We start from the raw sequence: 16,648 nt of genomic DNA, 5'->3' as shown, positions 1-16,648 counted from the left end.
ATTTTGGTTGGACGTATTCCTGGAGTTTTCATCACATGACATAATCTTTAATTAATTCCTGGAGACTCCAGGACAATTCTGGAGGGAAGGCAACCCTAGTACCAGTGTGAGGAATGTTTCCAATTTGACCTCTGCACTCTCCCTTCAGCAGAAGGTGCTGCTGCTTACACTTCTCTCTGAAGCTCCTAGTGCCCTGGTCTCAGGCTCAGATACCCGGGTGATGGACGTCCCACAAGAACACAGACCAGCATTTGGCTACAAGGCATAAGCTAACAGCAGTGCGGCTGCTCCCAACCCTTCCCGCACTGAGGGGGCGCCACGGGCTGGGCATCTCCCTAGGCCCAGCTCTGTGCCCGAACCCTGGCCAGGGCAGAGCTGCCTCTGGGGGGACCTGGCCACCTTCGCTCCACTGCCCAGCTGCTGGGGGGCGGGGCCTGCCCCCGGACGGCCTCCGCCTCACCCGCGCAGCCACGCCCCCGGGCGGGCAGAGGCCCCGCCCCCAGAGGGGTGCCCCCCTCTCAGCTGCGAGGGGCGTGTCGCTGGGAGGGAGGGAGGGAGGCGGGGCCGAGCCCGAGGCTGGTACAGTCCCCGCTCGGCTCTGCCCGCTCGCACTCATCCCAGCACCCAAGGCCGCTGGAGCTCGGGCTCTGGGCGCCGCCGCTGCCGCCCTCGCTCAGTCTGCCGCCGGCCGGGGCTTTCCGTGCGCTCTGCTCCGGGGAGCCGCTCGCTATGAACGCAGCCCGGGCCCTGCTCTTCGCCGTGTTCCTCATCAGCTTCCTGTGGGATTTACCCGGTTTCCAGCTGGCTTCCATCGGCTCCTCCACCAAGGGCCCGAGGAGCCGCCGAGAGGCGAAGGTGGCCAGGTCCCCCAGAGGCATCCCCGCCCTGGCCAGCCACCGGCCGGGGGGCAAAGCGCAGCAGCGAGCGGAGCCCCACGAGTACATGCTGTCTCTGTACAGGACCTACTCCATAGCGGAGAAACTGGGGATCAATGCCAGCTTTTTTCAGTCATCGAAATCCGCCAATACTATCACTAGTTTTGTAGACAGGGGACGAGGTAAGTTCAAAGAGCCGCATCCCTCTACCCACCCGAAACTGCTGCCGCCGGGTACCCGTGTGTGTAGAAGGGAGCCTGCGCCTTGAGCCCAAATCCCGAGTAAGCCCTTCGGAGCGCTCTTAATACAGCCACGCGTTGTAGATCATTTGTTTGCCAGGCTGCATTTCTCTGCAGCCGATCTCTGGAGAGTATTTGGTTTGGATTTTTCTGTAAAAAGGAGCGAAAGATCGGGAAGGTGGATCTTATACTAAATAGTGGATTCTTTTTTAATAGCAAAAAAGATTAGCAACTCCATCCGGATTGCAGTGACCGCGGGTTTACATGAGTGAGGCATGCACGATCGCTGAACTCGCAAGGGATATTTTAAAAAGATGCAAGCGCTCTTGAGTGTAAACGCAATCTTAAAAACTGCTCTTCTTTTTATGTCCTTCTTGCAAAGAAAGGATCCCTCTTATCGCGTCAACTGTAAGGCAAACAGAAAGTTCAAACCGACTGAGGGCAAACATTTACTGCCTAAAGCTGCTCTAATTTATCAGGGTTGCTTTATCAAGATTGCCTGCAACAAGCCCAGCTCCGTTTGAAACCACTCAGAGTAGGAAGCAGCTTTTAATTGGGCTCTTCTAAAGAAGTGCCGGTTAGGTCGTGGCACGTTTAAACTCAGGAAAGTCTTATAGCAGAGCGTTCGCTGATAGGCGCAAAACTCTTAGCGGGGAGCCAGCTGAGGATTGAAAGGTGCTTTGATTTGCTCCTGCTTTTCTTTGGGCCTGATCCTGCTTCCATTAAAGCCCGTGGGGGAAAACCCCATCCTCGTGGATTTCAGTGGGTGCAGGATCTGCACCTCCTCGCGCTTTTGCTTTGTGTTTTGTTTTGCACGAGCATCACCCATTCTCCCCCCGTGTTGTAAGCCTCGTCCACCGCACCAGGGTAACGTGACAAATGCCGATAGAACCGTAGCGATCCATACGGGCAGGTACTGAGACCGCCGTGTTCTTGATCACTTATTTCCCGCTCCCCTCGCCCCGACCATTACCTGTCTACCGGGGGAAGATCCAGATCTTCCGCCCTTTTCGCATTTCAAGGTTGTTTTACTGCCTCTCCCAGTGATTCTTTGCCAGTCCTTATACTGGGCACGGTGAAGTTGAGGATCCTTTGGGGCTGGGACAGAGAGTGTAAAAACATTTGGTTACCTTGGCTTGTGAGCTCTTAGTGACAGAACAATTAACTGGTTCCTAAGGAGGGTTGTAAATTCTTTCCCTCCCCCCCTACCTGTTTAGGATCCCCCCGCCCCAACCTGCTCACTACAACCTGCCTGCAGCTCTGAAGCTATAGGAAGAGCAAGCTGCTATTTCAGCCGGGTCAGCGGGGTTCATTAGCTGCTGAAAGCCCTGAAAAGCAAAGGAACGTACTACATTGGATGCTTTTTCGGACAAAGCTCAGCCTTGAAAAGCCACATGGCTCCTTTGTAGTTATATGAGCTGGTTCTTTAGTCCCCGGCTTCAATCAAAACCAAAAAGCAGCTGAGACTTGTTTGCCCCTAACGCTCTTCTTGTCTGATCTGCGGAGGGACGTCCTTTATCTCCTACCTGAACTGTTCCTCCGAGCCCCAGCGCCTTTCTTCACACGCTGCTCTTGAGCCGGGGTCCAGACAGCCAAGAGGGCCTGGGACAATAGGCGGTAACGTTTGAGCCAGTTTGTTTTCATATGGGCAAGGAAGGAAAGTTTGAGGCGGGTGAACGGCAAATGTATTCTCAAACTCTACATTTTCCCCTTTCATAGCCCGTTATTTTGGCCCCTGTAGAGCTAATTTTAAAAGCGTCGCTCGTCCGAAGTCATTTGCTCACTTCGAGGAATAGGATGCCTGGGATGAGCTTTGAACGATTTTAGACGCGGAGAAAAACACGCCAGTAAAGGCGTAGTGGGTTTTGTTGCTTGCTTGTTTTTGTAACTACTCCCTGTGTGTGTGTGTGTGTGTGTCAGAAACACCCGCAGGTCACGGGTAGGAGGATTTCTAGGAATACAGAAACCGAGAAATAGTTTCGTTACCCGGTTGTGAATATTTTTTAAACTTGCTTTCTGAAATTAAGGTTTCTTTCCCTGCCATAACAATTACCCCACTCGGTTTACTGCCAACTTGTTTGCAGAGGAAAAACAGTACAAGCCGCATAAAAACACCACTTTCAAGATCATCTTATTCTTGATCACCAGAGGAAAGACAGTTAATTTAACAAATTTATCTCATCTTGCTGCATGGAGGATTCTACTCTGTGGGGAAGTGATTTGCGAACAGAAGTCCTGGTTTGATGAAGGAAAAGCCTCACTTTCCCCCATTGATTTTGATTTGATGTGTCACAGGCTGTGACCTTGTGCTGGACCTTCTGTGGGTTGCTTAGCATCAAGCCGCTGATTGGAGTATTTCAACTCAGTGATCTAATTGAGTGTTCATGTCATAACATATCAAATATTGTCTAGTCTCCCATAATGAAGTGGACCAGCCAATGGCACATCACCAAAAACTTCAAGAGAACTTCCGTTCCTCTGAAGTGGTAGGTTTTTTACTGCCCACCTCCCTGTGGGCTCCTCGCCCAGTTAATTGCCGAGCTGGAGTTGTACTGCTGCTGAACAGTTCCTGCTCAGAAAAGTTTCTGTCAATTCATTTGCAGACAATATAGCCCCCCAATTGACCCAATTAGATAGGCTGCTATTTACCTAACTAGGAATTCTGGAGGAGACAGTGGTAGCCATACCTTGTCTGCCCACATGACCTTGTTAATTGCAGGGGTTCATAAGGATAACAATTGGGGCGGAGTGTAAAGAATCCTTTGGCCACATAAAGAGGTTCCCAAACCTGTTCTCCGAGAGGAGAATTTCAAGAAGAGTTAACAGGAGTAAGAGACTTTCTTATTGGATGATCTGCAGTTACTCTTTTTTTTTTAACATGTCCTTGGGTTAATGCATGGAATTGCAGCCAAAGAACACAGCCTCTGATCTGTCCATTCCACACCCGAAATAGTGCACCAGTGTCTTCTCAGGAGCTAGTTAAGAAGGGTAGAGCGGTTAAATCAAATCTTCAAATATTCCTCCTCCTCGCGTTGCTTTCGTTTTTCTCCTAAACTAATGAGATCGCTTTCGGGACAGTTTGATAGGGGAAGAAGCCGCACTAGAGTGTATTATTTTCAAGCGTCCAAAATAATTCAGAAAGTGAGGAATAGGTTGTGATTTTCCCCCGCCTCATTTTGCCACCCCACCCCGCTTGTTACGGTTGCAAGATCAGACAGGACCTAGCTGAATGTAGGAAAATTACTGTTGGCACATGAAGTAACTCATTAAAACGCAGATGGTGCTCGCTGGCCTCAGGACCCCCAGCATTGGAGCTCCACAGTAAAGCAGGACAATTAGGAACTGCAAGGACTCAGTAGGCAGAAGGAAAGTAAGAGAAGAAGGGAGCTGCGAAAGAGAGAAATCAACAAGGAAACTGGCAAAGAGGAAGAAATTCAGAATGGTTCATACACAAAGGCAGTGTCAGGGAGAGCTTTTTTCCAAGCAATAACGAGGGCGGGGGGGAGGCAATTGGCCCTTAGGTTAATGTCAGATTTCCCTTTTGGATGCAGAGTTTCTAGGTCGGTTCCAAACAAGAGAGAATCCTTATTACATAGGAGGAGTTTTTACGCAACAAACAGTAAGATCTGACTATTATTGCTGGATTTGAAAGTGATACAGACCATCTCGTTTCCCCCGTTTGTGTTACGCTTGCAAGATAGTTCATTAAGAAGTTTACAGGAATCTGATTGTAATTTTTTGTTGTTTCCATTTTATATTGGGGGTGGGAGGGAAGTCCACGTGCAAAATCTGAAAATGTCCCGGCTGTTCATGTGGCAGAAGAAAAGGAATGTAAATCCCACTTGAAGTTCATTTTGTGCAGCATGTTTATGCAAAACAGCGGGTTTCTGGGTGGACCTAAAGCTGCACTGCGGTGTGATCAGTGTAGAGCCTTTGCCCAGGCAATGTTGTCGTTGGCAAAAGGAAAATGAAATATAAGCAGGGAAGTATTTTAATGGGGAAGGAGGGAATTCACAACTGTTAATTATTTGGTGACCTTGTATTCGATTTGTTTGAGCCCCTTATAAAAACACTAATGCAGACCAGACGGCCAAAGTGAGGGAGCCTGCAGAAGGTTCCAATCTGCGCTTTATTTCCCTGGTCAGAGCCTTGGAAAGAGTGGAGGGGCTGGCGGTGGTAGAAGGTTGGAAGGCGGTGTGTGCTTGCAGTACCCTCCACCACTGGGGTGGGGGACATCTTGTCTCTTTGTTAACCACAAGGAGCAGAAAGGGTTCGAAAGAGATCCTGCGACTGGCACGAGCGAGAGAAAGGAACTAGATTTGGGGCTAGAAGGTGGGGGAGGCTTTTCTGTTCCCGTGGATGGAGCGGGGGCAGCCACAATTCCTCTTGTTCCATTTTCTTTGGCTGATGTGGTTTTTCCTCGGTCAGTCCTGGGAACTGAGCTGGGAGCTGTTGGGACGGTAGCTGGGAGAGAAGAAGTGGGAGGGCACAGAGAAGTTATAAAATAGTCGCAAAGCAATTGCCACCGAACAGTCCCTTGTTTTTTGAGTCTTTTTAAATAAGACACCAATCTTTTGCAGCAATAATACAGCTGTATCCATAAAAATCACTTCATCTATTCTTGATACTGGATAGGATTTTTTATTTAGGTAAAGCAAAACAACCAACCTGCATTCGGATCTATAAATCCTCCATTAGCCATCCATTTCATAGGGGACAACAAACAAAACCGTTTACCACCTCATTCTGTTGACCTCAGTCGCTACCTCATAAAAAGGCCCGGGTACATCTTAAATGCTACACAGAGTCTCTTTAAAGCCCGATGCAGCCTGCAGGAATCAGCCCATGCAAACTGAAAGTGAAGGAGCCCAAATATTTAAAGCAGGGGTTCTCAAACCGGGGGTCGGGACCCCTCAGGGGGCCACAAGGTTCTTACATGGGGGGCGCAAGCTGTCAGCCTCCACCCTAACCCCTGCTTTGCCTCCAACATGTGTAATGGGGTTAAATATATAAAAAGTGTTTTTAATTTATAAGGTGGGGTCTCACTCAGAGGCTTTCTATGTGAAAGGGGTCATCAGTACGAAAGTTTGAGAACCACTGATTTAAACTCCTTCCGAATGCTTATTTTGGACCTGATACCACAATCTTAACCCCCAACACACCCAAAAAACACCCCCTCCCCTTGTTTCCTACGGACAGATTTGCCTGGGTAAGAACTGTAGGATCGAGCTCTTTGTTTTCAGAATTGTTATTGCTGTTTAGAAAGCTCCCATCTTTTTCTTGCCCCCTTCCCCATAATGTGTAAAACTGCGGTCACAGCAAAATGCCATAGGATCCTGCCCTGAAAAATATGAACTGATCAAGGAGATCGAGAACGAAATCTCACCATCCACACACGCCTGCCTGCTAGTTAGACAGTTTACACGTACCCGATCCCTTTAGAATTCCGAGCTGAGTGAGGTCTCCCCATGCCACGCTCAAACTAGATTGGGAATGCAACATCTTTGTTTGTCACTAGCGAACTAAGAGCAAGGGTAACCGCAGCGACGGGGTAGTAAAGGGACGTTAATCAGGCGATCTGCCGCATCGCTTTCATTACTTTCCTCATTACTTCTTAATCCTAAAAAAAAAAAAAAGAGAGAGAGAGAGAAAAGGCGACGTGGAAACGCTTGTTTCCTCGCATGCCCTGCAGTGGCTTTTTGCAACAAACTAGCAATAGGTTTGGGTGCTAGTCAGCCTCGCCAATAGGGAACTCCGATTGTTCCCTGTCCACATGACTTAAAAATGCTCTCCAAATTATAGGGGGACATTTTACTTTTTACTAAGTGGTATGCTAAAGAATGGGCGGATATGTTAGCCCCGAATTTGCTGAAATGAGTGCTGATCTTTATCACACATACATTTCTCATCTGCAACTTCATTTTTCTACTCTTCTGTATCTCGCTTCAGAAATCATTCAAGATCTATACAACAAATAATTTTGGGACAGGAATATTTTAGGATTTGGGGGGTTATTTACTACTTAGGGTAAGAAAATAATTCAAACTAACATAGGGAGGGACCACGCTTAACTCGCTATGAGAGAGAAGCCGTTTCGCTTCAGCATGCAGCCTACTTTTCTACGAAGCAGTGAGAGCGATTTTAACTTTGTTAAATGTATTATATAAAAGGGCACTAAATCCCATGCGAAACTCGCTTTGGATTTTTCTTGCATAAGGACTATATTATCCACTCCAGTGTGACTAGATAACTAGATTTGTGGCGAGAGTACACTTGTCTGTTTTGTCACTTTGTTGGAGTTTGTTCATGGGATTAGAGAGAGAACGAGAGAGAGAGAGAGAGCAAGGAAGAGGCTGACGACAAACCCAGAACAGAACTGCCATAGCAGAGGGAGACGGCTAAAATGTAAGATTTAGTATTCAGTATTTGCAGGCATAGATTCAGTAAAGAAAATGATCAGGAAGATAAATCCAGGTCAGCTATGGGCATTTCGACTGTAAAATATGCACTAAATAATCACCCTGAGTTTGTTCAATTTTTGGCAGGATTAGGAACAGATTCTAGGAAGGTGTGGTCTTTCCCCGTTACCTGAGAGTGAGCGAATGAAACGTTTTAAATCTAATCACACCGTGTAATAAAAAGCCAGTGCAAGGCGCTCAGAGATGTGGAATTCAAACTGGAGAAATGCCACACATGGAGAGCCAGACTCTTTATTCTATAGCCCACATCATGCTTAGAAAGAACTACCTGTCAGTGTTGTTACTGTGCAGACAACGTGTACACAGCCTGTCATGATTACTGAGGATATATGTTTTAACGTTCAGATTATTGTTGAACGAGAGTCTTTAAATGGTCTTTAAACTGCAAATGTGCTTTTGCTTTGAGTTTAAATATGGCTTGAAAGAGAATGGGGAAAGAGAAAATTCTCCTTGAATGTGGTTTTGGTATAATTTGCAGTGATGTAAAGTTAAGATTTGAGCCCTAATGAATTGGCTGGGAGCCCAGTACCTGATCTGCCATGAAAAGGGAAACTTTGTGTAGCCTTCATTAATCCCAGCCTTTCCTCGGGGTTCAGGTCTGCCTGCTAGAAAGTGAAGCTGGGAAGCAGGAGTCGTTCAATAGAGGGAGTTAAAGGAAACATCCCATGCAAATAATTAATTTAACCCTAGAGATGGTAAAACCACCATAACCACAAAGAGAAGGAAATGTACATAACACGAGGGCTCCTAGGACTGAGCGCTTCCAGCTCCAGCTCAATTTGCGTTTCTCCCATAGACTCTTCTATTAAAGCCGTGACATGAAGGTGGCATAGGAAAAATTCTGCAAGACAAAACACGATGATGAGCATATTCATTTCCCGGGACACATTTGAAAGGGCAGGATCTACATCTGGCTGTTTCTTTTCCCCACCAGTGCCACATGCTTAAATTCCAGATAGATCTGTGTCTTCCTCCACCCACAAGTATTTTAGCTTCTAGAAATCTAACACAGGACATTCGAAATAATAATATAACAATAACGTAGGTACATTTAAATTCCAAATACAAAGGTACCTGGAGGCTGACTTTTCCATACGGAATTTTCTATCATTTAGTGTTTCCAACAGCCACTTGTGCACTTTAGAAATACAGTACGTTTGTCGAGCTCTTGAAATATCTTAACAATAATCTGAGAGGGGGCCGATATTGAATGTGTGGTTTGACGACACAGATTTCACCCAACCCATTTCTTTGATTTCAAGGAAAATAAATAAGCACCGTAAGAGCCTACCACAAAGGGTGAGCGAGAGGGGTTGTCACGGTTACTGTGTTCTTTGCACGGTGAAACGGGAAACAAATTGACTTAAAGATTCTAAAAAAGGATCCATCTTCCTCAGATTTCTAGAATTTTTATAGGTTCCCCCCCCCACTCTTCCCTCGCTCCTCTGCTTTTCCCACCCTCTTGACTGTTTGCACTGGGAGCAAGCCAATGTGGTTTAGGATTATGTCTTCATCTGTAATTATTAGGTTACAAGAGTGAGCAAACAACGTTATCTGATCGGATTCAAAGCTGCTTATTTGAAATAACCGGTGCCCTGGCCCCTTTGATGGAATAACGAGAACTGGCAATTTTATCAATTGATGAAAGATTTTAGACTGAACAATTTCTGGAACACAAGAAGTGCCGAGATGTGGCCGTCCTTTGAAATCTTCTTACCCACCTGGTATATTTCCTCTCCCTTTCTGACGTGCCTGTCCAATGCGATATGAAGCCAGTTCGGACTCAGATATACTTAGAGGAGCAAAAAATGTGTTCTTGTTTGAAACCCACACATCCCAGATCGTCCTACCCATGCCTGGAAGAGTTGAATTATCTCGTTAACCGCAGGACAATGCTGAAGATAACCACGGAATAAACACAGACTGTTCGGACAATTTACAACCTTCAAGTTGCTGTTTTCAACCCTAGAAACTCACATGGGATCTCGCATTTTCCTCCCCACTACTGCTTAGTGCATATAACTGCCATTTAACAATACACTTGACATTTGCCCCTTGATGGCATAAATCTCCACGCGACATTCCGGAGCCACTAAATGTTCAGCCCTACTGATCAAAATCAGAAACACTTTGCTTTCACTTGTCCTCACGTGGGAAAATGGAGCCTTGCTCCCCTCCCCCTCTTTCAAACCTCTTTCAGGCGATCCACACAGTTCTCTTTGGGGGTAGCTCAGTTGAAAAATGTGCCTGCAGCCCCACACCCCATCAGCTGAAAGCTAAAGCCCCATAGAAAGGGGTTAGTCCTATGAAGCAGGTGACTCCCCAGCGTTTTCCGTTCTCCCGGCTGTGTGATGGGGGAGCACTACACCCTCCCTTAGCTCTCCGCCGGGTAACAGGTCCCGGGAAAGGCGGAGGAGGGGAGAATACCTTTATTTCAGGACCGGGTTCTCGGCATGCCACCAGCCTGCTGGGGTGGAGCACGCGCTGGCAAGCTGTGAGCAGGAAGCGGGGAGCTAGGCACAAGATTTCGGGGATCTGAAGGGACTCTGAGGACCGGTAAACCTGGGATCTCAGGACTATGGGGACCCCAGGGTCGAGGAATCTGGAACCAAACAGATCCAGGCCCAAAGGTCCCACCGGACTGGGCTCCTGACACATCTGGGCTTCAGATGCAATTCCCCCGCCCCTCAAGCAGGACTAGAGAGACCCAGCTTTCCCCTGGCCCGGAAGACCAGGGGCAGATGGGGGAGGGGGTTGGTCGCCTGGTAAGTAGGGTTGGGAAGGTGTTGGCGTGTGCCAGTCAGGCATGGGGAAGAAGGTCTGCAGCCCCTCTGATCTCAGCAGACCTGGCAGCCAGACACCCTGGCAGCACTGCGGGAGCGCCCATGGGCGAATAAATGGAGCTCCTACTTTCCTAGTCCCGCCTCACACACCGTTCAGCTCCTGGCAGCGTACAGAGCGCAGGGTCAGCGGCCAACGCTGCGTTTAACCTGCCCCCCTAGGAGGAGAGAGCTGTTCAAAAGTCCATAGCTCAGATCACCCTCCCATCCTCTTCCCCATCTGAATGTTGGTTTACAGAACCATTCCCAAATAGACTAATGAAGGAATGAGGCGGCCGCCTGCCGCTGAACTTGCTGTACGCGCCTTAAGTTCTAGATAGCCACTTATTAGAAGGATCCATCCGACTACGTTTTCAAATTGCACTGAGAAAAAACAAAGTAGCCCTGGCTCTGGCTGCAGCATGAATTTAGCGCTCTGGATAGCGAAAGTGAAATGTGCCGAAGTAAGCAGGCCATTGTTTGAATCGTCCACATTCTTGCTGTTGGAACGCACATCTTTTCCTGAAACTTACACCGCATCGCAGACCCATGCCCCCCACATAAAGTGGAGGAAAAACTCGTGAAACTGACACAGTCCTGGCAGGGTGAGTCTTGTTTGAGAGCTTCACTTTCTTGAATTATTCGCCCCATCCTGCAGTCCTTGTGCACTCAGAACCCCCCACTCCCCTGCTGAAGTCAACAGAGGAGATTTGGGTGTATTAGGCATGGGGAAGGGGTGTGTAGATCAGGCCCAGTGTGGAAAACAATAGAGAAACAAATGAAACCATAAAGAACTATGGCCCCATTCCGAACTTGTTTCTGAAGAACAAGCTGGGCGAACATAACACATTTTACCTTGTTCCAGCTGTAGGGCTGATAAAACAGGGGTACAAATTGCAGTGATAGGCCGGATCCTGCTCACTCCTCTCAGTGGAGCGGTCCCAACAGCACTTTAAAGTCATTTTAATGCAAACAGGCAGCACTTGCTATATTTCACTTTTATTTAAACAGATTGTTTTAACAGCTGTCGTTGTCACCTTGTTTTTGTAGGCTCTATGGTAATTCCCACTGAAGTAGGTTTGTATCTCAGGCAGGGTTGTCTAGTTATCCCTGAGTTGCTGCTGCTCTTCAGAAGAGACAACTGCAGTTTGAATTAATTAGTTCTGGTTAATCTTCATTATGGGAAAGGAATATTCCTTCCTCGGTAGAAACTGCGTTACAGGAGTCTAACCTACGGGTACTTGGAAGTATTATAGGCCTGAGCACCCTGGTGCTCTTCTTTATGAAAACCTCTGGCTACCCGCTTGAAATTAATCAGCAATGTAATTTCACCTTTAAAAGGCGCTGGTCCGATTTCCATTGAAGTCGAGGGGAGATTTGCCACTGATCTCAGTGGCGGCAGGATAGAATCCCAAGTGCTTTACCCAGGATTAATCCATCTTCATACAATCATTTTGTCAACGACTTTGGTAAATCATTACACCTATTTTATTTTAAACGAATTAACCCTTTCACTGATGTCTTAATTATCTTTTATCTTCCTCACTCACGGAAATGTATAATTGATTTCCAGGACCGATCTATGACTCACATACACATTTCCAAGGAAAGAAAACATATTTTTGCCTCCCCGTCGCGGCCCCGGGAAACGTAACCGTGCCCTGAACAAAGGTGGAAGGCTCTTCAGAAACATTTTATGGAGGGATGGAAACCCGGTAAAAGGGTAGTTCGCTGCAGCCACCCAGGTGGGCTTCGACCGGGTCCCTAAACTCGTCTCATGGATTTGTTAGGAAACGTTTCTGCGCATGGTTGCTAAGAAGTCTCTGTTAGGAAAGACCCGAGGTCTCTCGAGGAATATTGCCTGGGCACTGTGTCCCGGTTATGCAACGCGATTCCAACTGAATTTCACACAGTACCTATTGTCTGCGTTTTTGGGGGAAAAAACAAAAGCAGCCAATGGAGAGTGACTTTTGAGGTCTTGTATGTCAATCTGTATTGATTTTTACATCGATTTGGCAAATCTGGAGGTCTTGGCTTCCATAAATCATCCGGCTGTTCCCCCGCGCCTCAGCAGGCTCCCCTCTTCCAGATTTTTCAGCTGGACCTTAGGTTGTGAAACACACTGATTAGAAATAGCAATGACCTCTGAAATCAACAAATAACAGGGATTGTATATTTCTTTAGTCTCCATTTCTACCTCTGGTGCAAGCTGAGCTTGGAAATGCTGCGAGGGGCTGGTGAACGCTGGCTCCAATGACACTTTTACTATTGAAATATACACAAACTTTACTAGCTTCTGGGGAGACCCAGGGGCTTTGGGAATTTTTGTATTTGCTGGGTTGTAAACATTTTATTGGAAAGCAGCTCGGGGGAATCTGGTTTGCTTTTCGTGCTGTACTTCGTACACAAATGTGTCAAAAAAGAAGTCCAGGTTTCTCTCTTGGAGCGGAATAAAATAGCCCCCCTCCGTTTCCCTCCTCTCCCCCTCCGGACCCTAGCCGCAGAGGACAGCAGAGCCGACGGGGTGAGGAAATGTACGCGGAGCTGGGGCTGTCAGAACACGCCCTGTCTCTGCAGCCAGTTTGGTCGCGGAGCGAGGCGATTCTCGCTCTGCGCTGATCCTGCCACTAAAAAACGGGCTCCCCTTTCGAGACACCCAGTGAAAACACGTTAGTGACACATCTAACCCCGCAGCGACCCTGCCTCCTCCCCCCCAGCCATGGCAGGAGAAGCCCCGCGGAGAGTCGCCCACCCCGGTGCTTCCCTGGGAGAGGGCGCCTGGCTCTCCGGGCCGGGGGCGCGGGGGGCGGTTTGGGGCAGGCAGGGCCGCTGGAGGGGTGAGCCCAGGCTCCCCGCCCTGTCTCCCGTCGGCCGCGGGAAGATCCCCCGGAGTGAAACTGACTGTAATTATGTGTTATCTTGCAGACGATCTCTCGCCCGCCCCGCTCAGGAGACAGAAGTATTTGTTTGATGTATCGACTCTCTCCGACAAAGAGGAGCTGGTGGGAGCGGAGCTGCGGCTCTTTCGCAAGGCCCCCGGCCATCGCCTCTCGCGGCCCCCGCCGGGCCTGTCCTCCATGCAGCTCTTCCCCTGCCTCTCCCCGCGGCTCCTGGGCGCCCGGACGCTGGCCCCGCGGGAGGCTCCCCCGGCCGGCTGGGAAGTGTTTGACGTGTGGCCGGGGCTGCAGCAGCAGCAGCCCTGGAAGCAGCTGTGCCTGGAGCTGCGGGCCCCGGGGGGCCGGGGGCAGCAGGCGCTGCCGGACCTCAGGAGCCTGGGTTTCGGCCGGAGAGGCCGGGCGCAGCAGGAGAAGGCCCTGCTGGTGGTGTTCACCAGGTCCCCGCGGAAGAACCTGTTCGCCGAGCTGCGGGAGGAGCGGGGCTCGCCGCAGCGCGTGCCGCAGGAGACCCAGCAGCAGTTCAAGACGCGGCGGAAGAGGCGGACCGCCTTCGCCAGCCGCCATGGCAAGAGGCATGGCAAGAAGTCCCGGCTCAGGTGCAGCAAAAAGCCCCTGCACGTGAACTTCAAGGAGCTGGGCTGGGACGACTGGATTATCGCCCCGCTGGAGTACGAAGCCTACCACTGCGAAGGGGTGTGCGACTTTCCGCTGCGATCCCACCTGGAGCCCACCAACCACGCCATCATCCAGACCCTCATGAACTCCATGGACCCCAGCTCCACGCCTCCCAGCTGCTGCGTGCCCACCAAACTGACGCCCATCAGCATCCTCTACATAGATGCGGGCAACAACGTGGTGTACAAGCAGTACGAGGACATGGTGGTCGAGTCCTGCGGTTGCAGGTAGCAGGCTGCTTTGCCGGTCTCCCAGGGGCAGATCGAGGCGGTTTGGAGCTATAACTGAACTCAAAGGACAGGAGAGGGCCGGTCGAGTCTGAGGTCCCGGAAAGTTCACCTATGAGACGGGAGGGGAATTCTCACATGTTGGGTGCTCCTGGAAAACAGTCAAGGATCTGCGGCGCGTGTGCATTGGCTGGCGTGATCTGCATACTTGATAGGCTTGAATGGGTGAGGAAGAGTTTGTGTATCCATCTCCCCTGTATCCCTGCTCTCGCCACATTGGAAACAAGCATTAAAACTAGCCACCAACCAACCCTTTCCCCTCTGGCGAAGCTCTACATTGCAGAGGAGAACGTGGGCTTTAACTGCCTGCTCCCTGCCTGACCCAGCCAGCCCCACGGACCCCTCACCCAACAATCTGGGGCTGCTCAGTTTTCAGGAGAAAGCTGGCACTGAGTAGCCCACCTTCCAGATCCTGCTTTGCACACAAGGAGACTCAAGGCCACCCCTTCCTTCAAAGAACTGGGTGGAAGTGGAAGCAGGAAAGTGGGAGGGGGAGGGAAAGAGGGGGACACTTTTGCAAAAGCTTTCTTCAGATCTGATGGAAACCAGCGCTCTCCAGATCAGGTTGTGGGAGTCACGTCTGGAGGGAGAAGGATTATTTTGCTGCGCCTTCTCCGTTGATGTTTCTCCCCAGTGTATACAAGATGCAGCGACAGGCACCTGTTCAAACTGAGCCCATTTAAGATTAAGGGAAAGCAACAGGCACGACTCTTTTCATGGGTTGGCATGCGGAGAGTAATGGGACTAGCAAGCAGAGGAGGCAAAAAATAAAATAAAAAATCCCCAATAAAGTTTTGGTTCCAAGGACTTTTCCCCTTAGAATTATCTGATGATCTATACCTGCTTTAAGTGTAAAGGCAATTTACCAAGTATAAAGACAATCAAAGCCAGAGAGCAGAATGACTCCTGCCTCTGAAGTTTCCCTAAGAAGACTTATTTCGTTTCTGCCCTCTCTCTTTCACATTCCTGCAAAATTACCAGCCAGAAATAGCCTACGGCCCCCTCCCCCCCAAAAAAACATTGTTCCAGATTGTAATTACCAGTTAGGTTATATTTTAAGACTTAGTAATGAAAAACTGTGAAAAGAGCAAAGTGTTACAGAAAACACAAATAGGGGTGATTTGGAATGGAAGCTCCTTTAAATTTCAAGAAAAAGCATGTAACTATTCAATTAACAAATTCCATAGGTAGCTCTATCAACCTGCAACAGTATTATATGGAAATATGGTGCTGGAAAAAGCATTTATAAAGATTTTTGTTTCCTTCCCACCTTTAGTCTGAAACATGGCTTTACCTAGGGAAAGTGCACTTCTCAGCAGGCCTAAACCTTTTTGTGTCTATTTTTAACTTGTATGTTTATAGGTTTAGACTCCCCCCACCTGGAATTCTAGTGCTGTTAGCTTATCTGGTTTCACAAAGCTTCAAACTGGTGAAAAAAGATGAGAGTAATAATAATTAATTAATAATATAAAACGCTAATAATAATAATAAAAAGACTCGACCAGGAGCAATAATTTAAAATGCACATTTTGCTTTGGATGCACTGTTGTTCATATTAAAGCTGTAAATATTTGTTTATTTAAACAGACTGAAAAGTGCAAAATGGAAGTGAACAACATGCATTTCTTTTTTAAATGTACAAAACATTATATGCACTCAAAATGTTATAATTTCTAATATTTTTTAAAGTTTATATTTGAGTTGTACAGAGTTAAGCATTAATCAGATATTTCATTCTTCCTTAAAGATATCATTTCCTTAAAATATTATTACAAGATTTAAATTCTGTGTTAATAATGGAGATTTTTTTTACTGTCTACCTCACTATAATACAAGTATTTACAACTCTAAAATTATTTGAGGTAAATTAATATTCAGAACATTTTTACAGTACACTTTTACTGGACGATACTACAACTATTACTGTATTATTAAACTTTTTTTTTTCAAAAAGTCAGCTTGCTTTTATATGTTCTATTATTTGGTTAAGTAATAACAAATTCCTCTCAAACATTGGCTGCAATTCTAAAATGATGTAGTGTTAAGTTCCAATAAACACCACTTAAAAATATAATTTTCAAAGCCATTCTTCCTACTTGAAACCCTTCTGTATTCTCATAAGAGCTTTAGTTTTACCTTTAATATACATCAATGGTATAATTATGAGAGAAGCTACATTATGATTTTATATAACTTTAATGTAACTGGAAGAATGCATTAAATGGAAATATTCAGATGAACGTTTGTAAATATCATCGGTATTGGACACATTTCTATACACTGTATTATGATGAGAAGCATAAGTACTGGATGTTTTATAAATGATATTTATTTTTGATGCAATGGGTAAAATATTTATTAAATTTTTTTCCTGGTT

At 47.5% G+C, this 16,648-nt stretch overlaps 1 protein-coding gene across 1 annotated transcript; it reads left to right on the top strand.

Moving 5' to 3' along the window:
• Positions 1-729: 729 nt before the first annotated feature.
• GDF6 (growth differentiation factor 6) lies at positions 730-15,874 on the top strand. The gene is made up of 2 exons (XM_039525207.1): positions 730-1,057; positions 13,338-15,874. Exons 1-2 carry the CDS (start codon positions 730-732, stop codon positions 14,213-14,215), a joined length of 1,206 nt encoding a protein of 401 aa, XP_039381141.1. The 3' UTR covers positions 14,216-15,874.
• Positions 15,875-16,648: the final 774 nt, after the last annotated feature.

The sequence above is a fragment of the Mauremys reevesii genome, linkage group 2, assembly GCF_016161935.1.
Source record: "Mauremys reevesii isolate NIE-2019 linkage group 2, ASM1616193v1, whole genome shotgun sequence".
In the NCBI taxonomy this organism is placed as follows: Eukaryota; Metazoa; Chordata; order Testudines; family Geoemydidae; genus Mauremys; species Mauremys reevesii.
This window is presented reverse-complemented; position numbering and strand designations above follow the sequence as displayed.

Excerpts from the sequence above, each read along its gene's own strand:
- GDF6 (XM_039525207.1), top strand. The coding sequence starts at position 730 with ATGAACGCAGCCCGGGCCCTGCTCTTCGCCGTGTTCCTCATCAGCTTC. Across the intron at positions 1,058-13,337 it reads TTTTGTAGACAGGGGACGAG|ACGATCTCTCGCCCGCCCCG; the intron begins GTAAGTTCAAAG and ends GTTATCTTGCAG.